Source organism: Dromaius novaehollandiae, chromosome 6 (genome assembly GCF_036370855.1).
Source record: "Dromaius novaehollandiae isolate bDroNov1 chromosome 6, bDroNov1.hap1, whole genome shotgun sequence".
NCBI classification, from domain to species: Eukaryota; Metazoa; Chordata; class Aves; order Casuariiformes; family Dromaiidae; genus Dromaius; species Dromaius novaehollandiae.
Genome location: NC_088103.1, coordinates 34,815,589 through 34,830,229, shown reverse-complemented (window position 1 = coordinate 34,830,229; position 14,641 = coordinate 34,815,589). Strand labels below are relative to the sequence as shown.

The 14,641-nt window shown below is 37.4% G+C and overlaps 1 protein-coding gene across 8 annotated transcripts in view; it reads left to right on the top strand.

The window, feature by feature from the left end:
- Window positions 1-14,641, top strand: part of STN1 (STN1 subunit of CST complex) — a 46,801-nt gene that overhangs the window by 5,071 nt on the left and 27,089 nt on the right. For 3 of the 8 annotated variants that reach the window (XM_064514185.1, XM_026117522.2, XM_026117521.2), the window contains exons 2-3: window positions 1,489-1,559; window positions 12,100-12,239. In XM_064514185.1, coding sequence (XP_064370255.1) covers window positions 12,107-12,239 — 133 coding nt within the window. In that variant the 5' untranslated portion in view covers window positions 1,489-1,559; window positions 12,100-12,106. Of the gene's footprint in view, window positions 1-1,488; window positions 1,560-9,157; window positions 9,403-12,099; window positions 12,240-14,641 lie in introns of all 8 variants that reach the window. The other 5 variants (XM_064514189.1, XM_064514187.1, XM_026117523.2 and 2 more) reach the window with 2 other exon arrangements.

Here is a 14,641-nt window from a genome sequence, read left to right as displayed (position 1 = left end):
AGTGTCTTTCTGTCTCATATATAGGCCTTAACAATATTCCTATTCCTCCTTCTTTGTATTTGTGCCAAGTTTTGAACTTTTTGTCCATTTTCTGGACCCCTTCATGCTTCTTGCCATGGCAGCGCCTGACTCCTGTGTTCTGATGGTGCAATACCAGCTGTGTGCTGGGCACTTCTGCTGGGTCCTGAACAACACGTCTATGTTTGCCTTAGCTTCAGTCCCAGAACTGACACGCTAAGTACAGTCTGGGAGGAACTTGCAGGATTGTTGATTAACAACTCATGTTTATTCAAGGTGAAGAAGGAAATATAAAAATATTAACTCTTTTATTTCTTTATGATGTATGAAGGTGGCCTAGAAGAGCATACATTTCCTCCAAGGAACATGGAGTCACATAACACCTTTTCTTGTTGGAGGCCTTGAGAGGGGAGACGCTGTATTCTGTATAAGGCTGTCTGTGCCTGTATATTAGATGTACAGTTGATATGTCTGTAGCTTAGAAACATGTGTTTCCGGTCTGTGTCTGAAAATTAAAGCTGCCTTCATAAGGGAACAAAAAAGATAGTCTCAGTTTCATATTTGCTGTTTTATTAGACTTTTTGATATGAGTAACAGGAATAATGCAGTAATATGGTAATTACTTCCTATTTATATTACAGAGATTAGACTGTAAGAGAGCAAGTTTTAAGAGCTTGCCCACATCTCTTTAGCCTGAGACAATATTCAGGCTCCTATCAATAACCTTGAAACAATCTATTATGTGACTTCTTGCTTTTGATGGATTTCTGTAGGACTAGTTAATCTAAGAATTGCCTTAGAAACTATTGGTGTTTGGAAGGTGTGTGTGTGTGTGTGTATATATATATGAGTATTGATGTTTGCAGTAAAAAGTTTTAAACTGTTAGGAATCGGATTGATCTAATCTAATTTTGGCTTTAGAAAAACCTGGGTGTTTAGACTAAACTGGCATAGCTTCTTCAGTAATCAATGGGAAAAAGTTATCTTCAAAGGGCAATTTACCCTTTCCTGTTTTAGATACTTACCTTTTTCATGCAGTATTTAACTACATGAGATTAATTATCCTGGAGATGTGTGACAGGGGTTCTGCGTCCTACCTGTGGAGATGCTGTTCCCAGCAGAGCTCTTGGGGTGCAGTTCTTCTGCTAGCTGACAGCACCTTAGGGGATGATGGCAAAGCAAATATAAAAGTTGCCAAATTATCTAAATGTTTTCAGGTAAACTGATAATGTTGTATTGAACAGGCAATCTTTAAAATCAGATGTCAGAACCCCCCCCCCCCCCGCTCCAATAATCTAAATATGGACATCTTGAATAAAAATCAGATATTTGAACAAATATTACAAGAAATAAAACCAGGAACTATATCACTGAAACATATTGGGTCAAATGCATTCAAGGCTCATTCAAAGTCATTAAATTCACTGACATTATTGCAAAAAAAAGAATTACTTGTCTTCTCACTTCTAGCTGGTCTGTTATAAAGCCACCTTCAAGACTGATACTCTGAAGCAGTCAAGCTTGCATATATAACTTGAGGGGTAAGTTGTACTTTTATACTTACTTGAGTGACAAGCAAAGTTGTGCTTTAGATTTAATGGAAAGATTCAACAACTTGACATTTCTATAGCTTTATTGATTTACTCTCTAATCTCTTTATTGATTACCTGAATAGTGCAATATATGATAATGAAGTCTTTATTTAAAAGCTTCAGGTCCCCTTTCTTGATAAATTTTTTCATGAAGAAGGCTGGACACTTTTTGGTTTATATTGAATTTGAAAATTGCTATAAAGGGAGTTTTTGGATAGTATTAAAATATTGTGCTGCATTGATGGTTAAGAAATAAATGAGACAACACTCCATTTTCTCTAACCATTTTAGTCAGTTGAGATAATATTTTATTTAAGCAAAATCTATTTAATCACAACTATACATGAACACAAGGCAAAGTATTTAAAACTTGCAGAGCACCCTCCATCTGATGGATATTAAAAGCTTTAGTTAAGTCACATGAAAGCATGTGTTACAAATGCTTCACCATATTTGTCTTTCCTCCAGATGATAATTAGACCTTTTCCTCTTGCATAGGAGTCACGAGCTGATTTGTTCTTTTTGTTTGTGGCTTTCAAATTTGCATTAGTTAAAATAGCAGCTAGGATTAGAAATTTATTAAGGGATAAAGATAGCTTTGCATCTCAGTATTGCTTTCAGTCAATACAGGGGAAAAAAGTGTCTGAACAGAAAAGTACATGTATTATTGCTTTTCTTTCTCCAAATCCCGAATTTCTTACGTTTCCCAGGAGCCTTTTTTCCAAAATGGACATTGTGTTCTCTTACGATCCTGATCAGCTCTGGAATCTTAGGACTGAACAGCTTGTTGTATAATAGTAAATTGAGTTACTTTTAAACGCCTTTTTTAGTTAGGTCTAGCCAGCAAACATAATCCTAGTTGTGTTGTAAGCATGAGCAGGAAGATTATTACACTTTCTGCAACTATTAATAAAAGTATATTGTACTGAGAAGTAGGGAACATTTTGCAAAAAAGGACAATCTGACAAAAAGATAGGACCAAAGGCCACTGATTCTTTATTAATATCCCAAAGAGAGACATTACAGTGGGATTCTATTGGAAGCATATCTAATAGCAAAAAAGGGAAATACCATTTAGAACATGAGATACCAAACATTTGCCAATGCAAAGCTGGAAATTTAAAATGTAAACAAATGTAAGAGTTTTTACTGAGAAAACAGGGCAGTTTTTCATTGAAAAGAATGTAGTTCTTTATTGAAAACCAATGTCATTTTATGATAATATTTTATCTTTAATTGCATTACATCCATGTTTAAAACACCTTCTCTATGTATAATACTCTGCCGATTTTTTACCTAGATTTGTATAAGTTATTGTATAATTCTTATTTTTGAGGCGGTAAAAGATTACTATGTGTTGTAGAATAGAATTTGGTTTTATATAGGATCTCTTGATACAACAGTGATGTGTTTAGCTATAATAATGTGTTGATTGTTAAGACAAACAGTAGCTGTAGTGTGTTCAACATTAGTTTATGCAAACCTTGGATACTAAGACCTGCTTATGAGAAAACATAACATTGTGATTTGATTCACTTTTTATCTCAAGTGCCTTGGAATCTTTATCTTTTTGACAGAAGGGGTCTTTAATCTCTCATCTACAAAATTATGTTTTATAGTACGCAACACAATATTTATGTATTAAGCCAAAAAGATCCTTACAGTAATTTGGACTGAATTTTCTATAGCATAGACCCATAAAATTACCTATAGGAAAAATAATCCATGTGGCTTTTGGCTGAGTTATAGTACATTGTTCTGAATGTAATATACAGGAGTGGCTGACTTTTAGAAGCATAAAGTAGGGAGCGACATCTATTCAAATTTAAATGCAATTAAGAAAACACTTCTAATCTGTTTATAAGGGGCTCTCCCCCCCCCCCCCCACTTACCAAGAAGTGGGAAACAGTAATGAGTTTTCGTATGTTATCTGTGAAAGTGATATTTTTAATGATCAGTTCACATAGAGAATTGAAGATACTACAGCCACAGTGATCAGTGAGGTATTTTCTTTGGAGAATCTTGTTAGTGTTTTGTCCATTTGGTGCCTTCCTACTGTATTCAAATAAATTTTTTAAATGTAGGCAGAAATCATGACTAGCAAAGTTTAGCCTTCTTAGGGCGTAAGGCAACTGGAGTTAAGAATTTACTCATATTGCACAACAGGTATTCCTAATCAGTTTTTTGGTTTGTACTTTATCAGCCCTGTATCAGCTCTCAGTGATGAGATTTCAACAGAGCTCAGAGCGAGCATGCATAAGATATTCATTATTTCAGAACATCCTCTGAGAATTACAAAAATTGCTAACCCAAAAGCTAATAGAGGACAAAGTCTGGATTTTTAACAGCTCCTAATAGAGTTCAGAAGCTGGAGATAAGGGATGATGAGCCAGCTTTCCTTAGCTTAGGAGAAACTACTCTTTAAGTAATTCAAAGTTAACAGAACAGAGTAACAGATTGTGTAGAACCATTAATGTTAAGGGATCAAGAAATATCCACCCACCTTTGGCATTTCTAACTGTATCTCGCTATAGTTTGGACATCTAAAGAATGAGAGGATGTAAAATCCATTTTCTTTACCTAGTAGAATTGTTGTAGATCAGAGCAGCCTGGGTGTGACTGAAAAATGCTGTACTTGATATCAGGCATGAAAGTTCTAGTCCTCGGGAAGGAGGCACAGTTACGAAAGTGGTTTAGAGAATAGCAGCCTGGGAATTGTAGCATCTTTGATGCAGAAAACCACCCTCTTGATACTTTTCATAACCATTGACCAGGAAAACCATTAACCTGTGCAGGCAGCATTAGAAAAGCATTTAAAAAAAAGCTTTGTTCTTGCATGTTATGATACTTCAGACTTTCCCCACTAAGAGGAAAAAAAGCTCTGCAATGATGTATCTAGTCTCAATGCTTTTCTTTCTGCTGCCTTTCAGTTTGCATGGCTTTGTGTCTAGGATCATCTAAAAATCTTGTCACACGAGTACCTTCAAACAGGAAGCACTGAAGTCTTTATTTGGAGGAGTAAGATAGTTTTGTGGAGTTGCATATAAAAAATAAGTATAACTGGTCTAGAAAAAATAGCTTTGTTATTACTTTTAGATAAAGTAATAGTTAGGTCTCAATCTTACAGAAGAGCTCCACATGACTATTATCAGACTTTAGTTATGCTCACAGCCTGCTGATCCTCAGATCCTAGTTGGATGTGAGACTTCAAAACTATTCTGATTTGAATCAAGTGTTGTGTATACAGCGGTGTTATTTGAAGACCAGCTTACAAGCACTACCTCACAGTGTTCTGATATAGCTAAAAGGTTCACTCATTCAGCAAGAACAAATTCAAACCGTTTTCAGAACATTGAACAGGTCTGTTGTAATCTAATGCTTTGGTACATACACTGCACGTATTTTGAAAACTTTTGTTACCACATTTGTACACCTAGACTAAGTGGTAGGTTAATTGTTTTGGAGTGTCTGGTTGTAACAGAGTTCCCCGTTGCACTGTAAATGTTCATACGAATTCTGATCTTAGTCCAGAGGCTGTTTTAATTTGCAGCAGTTGCATAAACTAAGTTAAAGGCAGGGGGAAAAAAGGGCAGAAAAACTTGCCTGTAGAACGTGAGTCAAACTTGCCAGGCTCGTGACTTCAGAAAGCTATTAACCAACGTTTGCAGCTACTTCTCAAAATTTCTGAGATTCCAAAGTGTTCATTCAGCAAGTGGTACCAAGTCTATGTTGCACTGCAGTACCAAAGAAAGCAAGCTGTGTTGCCTTAAAATGGAGTGAATTGGTTTTTATTCTTTGCTCTGTTAGTTAACCCGAATGAGGTAATACCTCTTTCTGTTGGATCAACAGATTACACATGCGTGTCCCAAAAAAAGAAAAAAATTCTTTGCCAAGATCCTGCTTGAAATCCTTTTGTTCTCAAAGGTTCTATACTGCTGTTTTTCCAACCAGCAAACTTATTATTTATAAAATATGGTTTATATTTAGCTTTGTTTGTTTTCACATTACACTAATAGCCGAAACCCTTCTCTCCCAGCAGCAGAATGTCTTCTCAGCAGTGTAGTGCATCCTAGCAGCACTGCAGGTGATTAAGAGCTTTCAGAAAGAATTAATCATCTTCATAGACTTCACCCTGCCCTCACTCTGAACAGGTTAGAGGTTTAGGTGGAAAGAGTGCTTTAGCATGATTATCCAATAGCTTTAATATACAAATGTCAAGTTAAGCTTTGTGACTGGCTGTCAGTAGTGCTTCTTCATGTACAGTAAGCTTACAGATGTCCATGACTAATAAACATATAGAGCCGGTTTACTGGTCTTTTAAGGGGTTTTCATTGATTTCTTGGTACATAGGAAAATATCTTGTGACTAATTCGTGGGACGAGAATCTGAAGGAGCTACTTGCATTATTTATTTTATTGCACACTTCCTTGTTAGTTGTCCAGAATCTTGCTTCTGGAAAATCCCGTCCTGAAACTTGTGTTACAAGATTAAATTTGCATATAAAACAACTTGCAATCCCAAAGGTGACAATTTAGAACCGCAGGCTTTGTCCCTCTTCCTTTCAAGACTGTTGATGTTGGAGGAGCCAGTCTGTCTTGTCTCTTGCAGCCACATATGACTGCCCAGAAGGATTTCTAGGCAGTGCTGTGGAAAGGGGTGGGGGGGAAAGGCAAGAGAAATATGGTACAGTTTAAATCATGGAGACATTAATTCCATTGCCAGACTGTTGAACAAAGAGTAACTGTGTCAGTTTCTTAATGATAATGTCATGCCTTTTTGCTCCTATCTACACCCTGCCTATTACATTGTGGGCAACTCCTATGCTGTTGATGGACTTCCTAGTGGCTAAAGTTTCTGAGGATAGGTCTTTTGTCTTGCAGCATCTTCTCTCCCCAGGAAGGTGTCCTGTCTTGTCATCTCATGTAATTAAAAGATGAGTGAGGTCTAATATTTCAAGCAGTGTCTGTGAGAAAATCTCTGCGATTCTTTTTTGGTAAATCTGTTATTTCTGGAGGTTAAACAGATACTAAGACTTGTACAAATGCCATTTCAGAAACTGTTAAATTTCTAGAAGTTCAGAAGGAATTCTTCTAGCTCTCTTAACTTCATTTCAAAAACATTTCTTAAAATTGGGATTTTATTTGCCTTTTGTACAAGACATACAGGATGTGCAGTACCCTGATTGACATCTGTTGCAGCATGTAATATTCTGATTTCAAGGAGTTCATAAGAGGAGCAGCAGAAAGTAGATTATTGAGAATAGACTGAAAGTGCTCACCCTACTTTGGTTTTTAGGAAGTGGATCCAACTGACTTTACCTTGCTGTTCTTTAGTTTTCTAACATATGTAAAGTTGACTATTTATATACATTTGTTCAGGAGTCTTTTCTCTGTCTTTCAGTGGTGTGTTTTGGTTTCAGTGATATTTTTATCATGTTACTAGTATTGAAGACTTTTTAAAGTGATTTGTTTTTAAAAAGTCTGTGGTTGAACTTTAGTTTTAGAATCTTTATTCCATATTATCTGTCAAAAGGCTTTACTTTTCAGTTCATTGAGATCAACTTGTATAATAAGATGTTGCCTTTGTTTTCAATTAGAAATGGTCTGTGTGACTTTGGATAATTAAAACCATTTATTGAAATATTGTGTTTTTAACTGTATCATGTTGGAATTGTCTCTGCTGTTCATGAATTGAAATGAGTATTGAATAATACTCATTTGTCATGTAGGGTGTTGACTCGAACACAGATGAGTTCAATTCAGATGGCTGAGGTGGTTACAACACTCAGCTGTTTACACTGCCCCACTTTCCACAGCTTGCTTTCTTTGTGGCAGAAATGGCTGACACATGAAGCAATTCTTTAACAGCCACAGTTTATAGCAAGTAAACCAATATGTACTTTAAGTTGCTAACTACAACAGTTCAGGAGCTGCTTCCTGTGTAAATCCTTGGTGCTAGTATAGCAGTGGCAGTCTTTGGAGAACAGTGAATGCCTGGTGGGATGTTTAATCTGCCTGTATTGGTGGGTAAATAGCCTCTGCTTTTGATTCACAGCTGGCTTGAGAAAGGGTCTTTGCAGTGGTCTGCCAGCAGTTGCAGACAACTAGTTGCAGACAAAATCTTGCCAGCAGTTGTCTATGGCTGCATATGGCTCCGAGTGATTCCTTTGGAACTAAAGGGAATTTCCTCCAAGAGCTTTGGCTGTTAATCACCTCTGTAGAATAGACTATGGGATACAACAGCATAACTACTCTTCCTTGGGTTCCTGTTTCACTTAGATTGGAAGAAGACCGTAATTGTTGATCATTTTTGAAAAAGGTACAGCATGAACAGAGGAGTAGAAGTCAAAATATTTATTGGCTCGGGCAGGTTCTGTTGGACAAATCACATGGGTGTTAAATGAGGTGGTATTCAAACAAGGCTTCGAAGTGGGTTACTTGGGAGGAAAGAAAGAAAATGGGCTTGGTGTGGGATGGTGGCAGTTGTTGGGAAGGCTGCCAGTTTTCCTTGGTCTCTCTTCCTGCCCTTTGAGGGTGATACCTTTCTAAGTTCGCAAGAGAACTCTGAGGATTATGAACTTGCTTTAATTCTCACTGCAGTCAGAAAACCTAACACTGACTGCCATAGGTGGAGGAACCAGCTTTATTTGAATAATTTGGTCTCTAGAATAGTCTCAAATCAAGGCCTTTTTGTTTAATTTTATTTAGACAGCTGCCATGTAAACTACAGATTTTTGCCTTTGGAACAGAACTATTTCCCACAGAGAAGAGGTCCAAACAGTGGACCTTATTCTATTTTTGGTTTGATTGTGTGATTTATAGCCTTTCTTTGGAGATATTTTATAGAAAGGCAAAAATAGAATACAGATAGTTTACATCTAATAAACTCATGGACCAAATGCTTGTCTTGCCTTTTCCTCCCCTGGCAGGATTGAATTCCTTGTACTACAGCAAGTGTAAAGTCATTGCACTGTATTTAGAACGAAATGCAGAAAAAGCTGACCTTTAGCTAGGACTCTATTGTTAGCATTGCGAAACCTTGTCGCCATGTTTCAGCAAAAGTTGGTTTAGTACTTAAACATTTGCACATATACTATCTGTTCAGAACTGTCTATTGTTAGCAATCTGTGTTATTGATTATAATGATCTGCATCTCCAGAGTGCCTGCTGTTTGCCCCCTGGATGTTCATTGTACAGGGTAGCTGTTATCTTCCTTGCTGATAACATATCACCAACAATACCAATTAGGAACTGAAAACACTTCTAGCATAATGGAAAGTTCCACTTTCTCCAGGGTGACTCACTAATTAATTAACCCCTGGGATACTGTCTGGGATGGAGAGACTTCCTGTGTCAGTTTAAGAAAAAGTTATGGGAATATACCGTTCTATAGAAGAAGAGAAATTGATTGGAAGCATTTTTATCTGCCTTATAAGGATTATGTGTTCTAATACTATCAATTCACATGAAACAGCTTTGGAAACTAATTGAAAAATAGGTACATTGGAAAGGGTTGCTTCTTTCTCTTAACATCTTCCTTTGTTACAGGAGAAAAAGGAGACAACTGCTGTTAACACCACAAGCTGATATTAAGGGCAAAATTCAGAACAAAGTTATTGTAGAGGTTCACACTAGCAGAAGAATGGAATTATAACTGGAAGGCGGGGAGTGGTGGAGCAGACAGTACAGAAGACACTAAATATGTTTGCTCCCCAGCAGGCTGCAAGCTTTTGGTTTTAAATGGGTTGCTGTTCAAATGTGGCTACCAAGTGGACCACTTGAGAGGGAAGAAGGTAAATAAGCTTGGTTTTGGGTGGTGGCAGTTGTTAAGACAGCTGCCAAGGCCTTGAAGGCGCATGGGAGAACTTCTCTGCAGATTGTTGTTCGTGTGCCTGTCAGCCACTGCTGAAAGCAAGTTAATGGCTATGGTACAGTTTCATTTATCCCAGCCTGCTATGTATGGTTTTTATCAAGTAATCTTGCCCAAATCTGTAAGATAAAATTTTGCATTTCTGTAGGAGACTCGCATTCTTCAGACCTGCTCTACATGTTTCACGTAATGGGTGTAAATTCCTCCTGTAAAGAACTGTAACAAGTCCTGTAAGCCAGAGTGAAGCTCCAGAATTTAGATTTCACTCCCAGTAGACTTTCTGAGATGGAAGGAAAGAGCCGTTGCTGCAAAAATCCATCATAACATGAATATGAGCTACACATTTGGGCATTAATGTCAAAATAGAACAAGGCATACTGGGACCTTCTTCCTTCAGAAGAAGGCTGCAGTAAAATATATGGGGAGATGCTTCTTTTCCTATGAGCTAGAAGTGTTGCTGGGACTTTTGGTTAATGCTTGTCCTCTTGATCTGTTAACATCTGGGCATTTCAAACATAATTGTTTAGAAAACTGCTAAAATGTAGGGCTTTTTATCTTCAGTGGTTCTGCTTCATTAATTCCCCCAGAGATGTACATGTATGCAAGGGTGACTTTTGCTTTTTACTCCGATGAATGGGTGTTCATGCGAAACACAGGCAACAAGTCTAACATTTTTCTTAATTCTCATGGTTTTGCTTGTTAGTTCAGTGCATCATCTTAGGCTTTTCTCTTGGACACGAGCCCAATGTTGAGCTATGGCAGATTTAGTATTAAGCATGCCGAATAAGTTGGAAGGGGTGCAGAAAGGAAGAAATAAATATATATATATTTCTTCTCTCTCTCTCTCTCTCTCTCTCTCTCTCTCTCTCTCTCTCTCTCTCTCTCTCTCTCTCTCTCTCTCTCTCTCTCTCTCTCTCTCTCTTTTAATAGAAGCTGTAAAAGCAGTGTGTACTAGACACTGCAAGCAGAAAGGGGGGAACCAGTACCAGTCATGAACACAAGTGTGCTAGGTAAAACACAAGTTGAAATCATGTGTCTGCTTGCGAAAGTTTACAGTCTAAATTTGATACAGGCTATAGAAAGTAGATGAAGAACTGCTATGTGGCATCTAATGCAGCCTTACATTATTATGGTCAGACAGTTAACACTCACTTCATAAACTTAACTGAGCAGTGTCTGTAATGTGGCAGCAGCAGTGTGTTTTGTGGGGAGATTTGAGTGAGAAGAGGGTAGTGAGAATTTTTTGGGTAGGCATTGCATGTGCAAAAAGGGTAGGTTTGGTAAAGTTGCCTGTAGTGGTGAAACATGAATACAACTATAAACAAAAATACTGAGTTTGTTGCTTAAAGGTGAAGTGGCTGGTGGGACTGAAACAATCAAATGCTTTCAACTTCTCACAAAACAAATGATCAGTCTAGGAAAGATCAAACAATCACTAACCTTTTGCTGAAGAAATGAAGAATATCTATGTTGGGGATAAACATAATTGTTTCCTGCAGCTCTCTACACAGAATAGAGTAGTGGTCAGCAACATTTCTAGTACGTTGTGCTACATTGTGATTCGCCATCGCAAATGAAAGTCTAAGCATGAGGAAAGAAATTGAGCAGAAGCCAGGAGATTTTGTTTCTCAAAGTAGCAAGATGCTATCATAATCCTCCTGGCATGAGTTCTCTGCATGAGAAAGTGGGTTTTGCTGTGTACTGAGATCAGTGGAGACCTATAGCAGGGAGCTGTTCCCTCTCAGGAGACTGTAGCTTTCAACCTGCAGCCCTATTACGGTATTCAAAATCTGTCTAGCTACCACCTTTGACTACAACTCTAAGTTGCTAGCCCTGCCATTCTAGGGTGACCTGGAAAGCTCTACAGAAACAATTTAGTCCTCCATAGAGAAGATAATAAAAAGGTATATTCAGTCTCAAAATACCTACAAGGTGTGCAGGACAAATCTTTTTCAATAGAGCACTGTTTTTTCTGAAACCAGCTCTGTCATCAGCAGAGAATTAGCTATGGTGATGATGTAAGATAGCAGGCATTACACAGAGGGAAAACTGAACATGTAAAAGGGGAAAGTAACTAGTACAAAGTTATTGGAAACTGCATGCCCCAAATGGACAAGGGCTGAATGCTTTCATTTGTTGTCTGTAAAATAAGCCTTTTTCCCCCAAGTAAAGCACAGAGAGTGAACAAGGAGGAAAATATATTATGGAGGAGAAAAAAAAAAAGAAAAAAATAAATGAAGTAGAAAGAAACAAACTGGTATTCCACAATCCTGTTCTCTTAAAGAAAAATTCTTAAAGAATTTCTCTGTTCCTGGGTCCATAGAGGAGAAATGCCTAAAATTCTGTTTCATTCAAAGGAGCTGGGCAAGAGCTCTTGCTGGTGAATCTCATTACTTCAAATAAATTGTTAGTGTTGGTATTTTGAGTATTTCATGGTGATGATGCACAGGTAATGTTGTATTAGATATGCTCATGTGGCAAAGAAGAACTAGATTTTGGGAACACAGTCTCTTCATCAGCTCTACTGTGTAAAATCACAAGCTACTTTTTAATTCAGCTGGAACATATGTAAACATGTTACCTATGTAGACAATAATTCCAAGTATTCCTGTGTTCACAGGTTTTGAATGCAGTCAGAGTCCAAGAAGTATGAAGAAGAGATACCTTCTCTGCTCTGGGGGTTGGATCCTGTATTTTCTGCATTTGCAAGGCTCTATATTAAAGATATAAGAGAAATGAGAGAATCTAAACAAGTGCCAGGTATGTACTTAAATGTGCTGGTTATGATGCACACAGAATTATCGTTGATTTATATTGAGCTCTTTATCCAGGGATTTTGGAGTGTTTCATGAACCTCAATAAAGTAGTTTTCCATAACCCTAAGCTAAGTGGCAGTAATATCTTTAACAGTTCAAAGAAGAATCCTTTGTTCAAAGAAGTATAGGTAAAAGAATGAATGTATTAGTTCTGATGCCTTTTCTTCTTTAATATGGACAGCTGGTTGTACATTAAAGCAATGTTATGCTTTCTCTGTGTGGTAGTGCTGTTCTGATAAAGTTATTTCCAAAGTGTTGGTCCTTTCTGATCATACATGTTATGTTTTCTGCTGTCTCCACAACATTCTTCTTTTTAATGCATAATATTGATAATTGAGGGCATTGATGGGTATATGTTTTGCTTTTGCCTGTGCATATTAATATATAATAAGAAGAGAGGTTTTGTCTGCTTAATTTCTAGCTATAATAGATATATGAAATCCTTCATCTATCGGAACAACCTTGTTGTCAATTCTGGCATCTGTGCTGAATCTTATACCACACCTTTTATTTCCTAACCATTGTTGGAAATTGTATGCTTCACAGTCTGTTTCCTGCTGGTCTTCAGCCAGTCTCACCCATGTGTGTACATTGTCTAAAGCAGTACGGGTCTGGCCTCGAGCTGCTGTTATCTCTAGGAAGAGTCTAAACAGACCGCAGTGTGGTTTCTCCTGTAGAAGGATTCATATACTCCAGACTGGAGCCTGACAGGATGCAAGCTTATCAGAGAGGAATCCTAAGAAACTCAGCATCTGCTGCTTTTCCTGATCAATTCGAAGTAGAGTGTATGTTTTTGATTTGTTTTAGTTTTCTGGATTTTTTCTTTTTTGTTGCAGTTTTTCTCTCGCTCCATGAGGACAAGGTGCCTCTGTTTGACTCCTTGAATGAAAAAATGTAACTTAGATGCGCTGCCTTGTAGGTTTGGTATTCATATTTATTTTCTTTTAACAGCAGGGATAGTGACAGTGCTATTCTTCTATTTTCCCAGTAACTAAGGACAATTTTTTTTGTTTGGTGGTTTGGGGTTTTTTTTGTTTGTTTATTTTTTGCTCTCCTAACACCCATTCTTATGTTCTTAGGGACCTCATAAACTGTGCAAAGCCCAGTATATTTACTACTCTGGCATTTAACATGATGGGTTCTTTGCTTTTTATTTTGTTTTGTTTTAATCCATTGCAAGTATGAGGATCCATTCTATTGTTGATCTTTGTACTAGAGTAAGCAATACCTAGAGGCCTTTTTTAAAAGTTTGCAGTCTTGCAGTAGTAATTGTGTAGCAAATGTATTTGATTTTAAGACTGTTTCTGCTTTATTGTATTTGTTTTTGAACAAAATACAAAATGGTTCATTGTCAGCAGAACAGGATTATAGCTCAGGACTTGGGCGTTAGTGCGCGCGCACACTCACTCACTCACCCTTCACGTTCAGGAGAAGGCTTAAGCCTATGGCAGAAGAATTAAAACTACGAACAGCAGCTAATATGCTTCCTTTTTCACCTGTAAATTACTTAAGTTTTCCTTCTCGCTTTCTTTCCTGTTTGGCTTAAGTGAGTTGTGCTCTGCTTCAGGAACTTTTTCAGTTTTGTCATTAGGCTTTTTTCTAAGATGATCTTAAGGAAGTGGTATCTGTCATGTCAAGATATCAGCCTTTATAATTGGTGCATGCATGCTTTCCCCACTTCCTGTGCATCTGGTGTTTTGCACAACTAAGCTTATTTGCAATCCTATACCGTTTTAAACCCAAACTTTAAAGTTCACTCTTGCTAAAGTTACATAAATGAACAAAAGTTCATAGAACAAATGTCCTAAATTTTGTTCCTTTCTCCTGATCTTGTGTTCATACCTAACCAGACATTTTTTCAATATATCTTATTCATTGGCAACAAATGATAATGCAATAGAAAAACAAAAAAAGACATATTTTGGGGAAGGAAGAAGGTAGGCTTTTTTGGCAATGTTCTCCACCATTAATGGGTTTGTTAAAGACCCGATGAAGCTAAGTATATGATTGGCTGTGAATCAGTTATGAAGTAATGGTAATTAAGAATGAATGAGTACAAAACAAAGAGTTGCAACTAGGAGTGGAAAGAAATACAGACTGAATGTCAGGAAAAGCATCCTTAGAATGAGATTTGCTAAACCATGGAGCAGCCTCCCCAGGAAAAAGGTGGGATCCCCTTCACTGGGATTATTTATATCCTGGCTGTACAAATTGCCAGGAATTTACTGTATGGAACAGTCTTGCACTTGCCCTGAGGAAATGGACTGAATGACCTAATAAGCCTTTTTTTTTTCCATTTTTTAAGCATTAGGATTTGATGCAACAATGACTAATCCCTTAGAACAA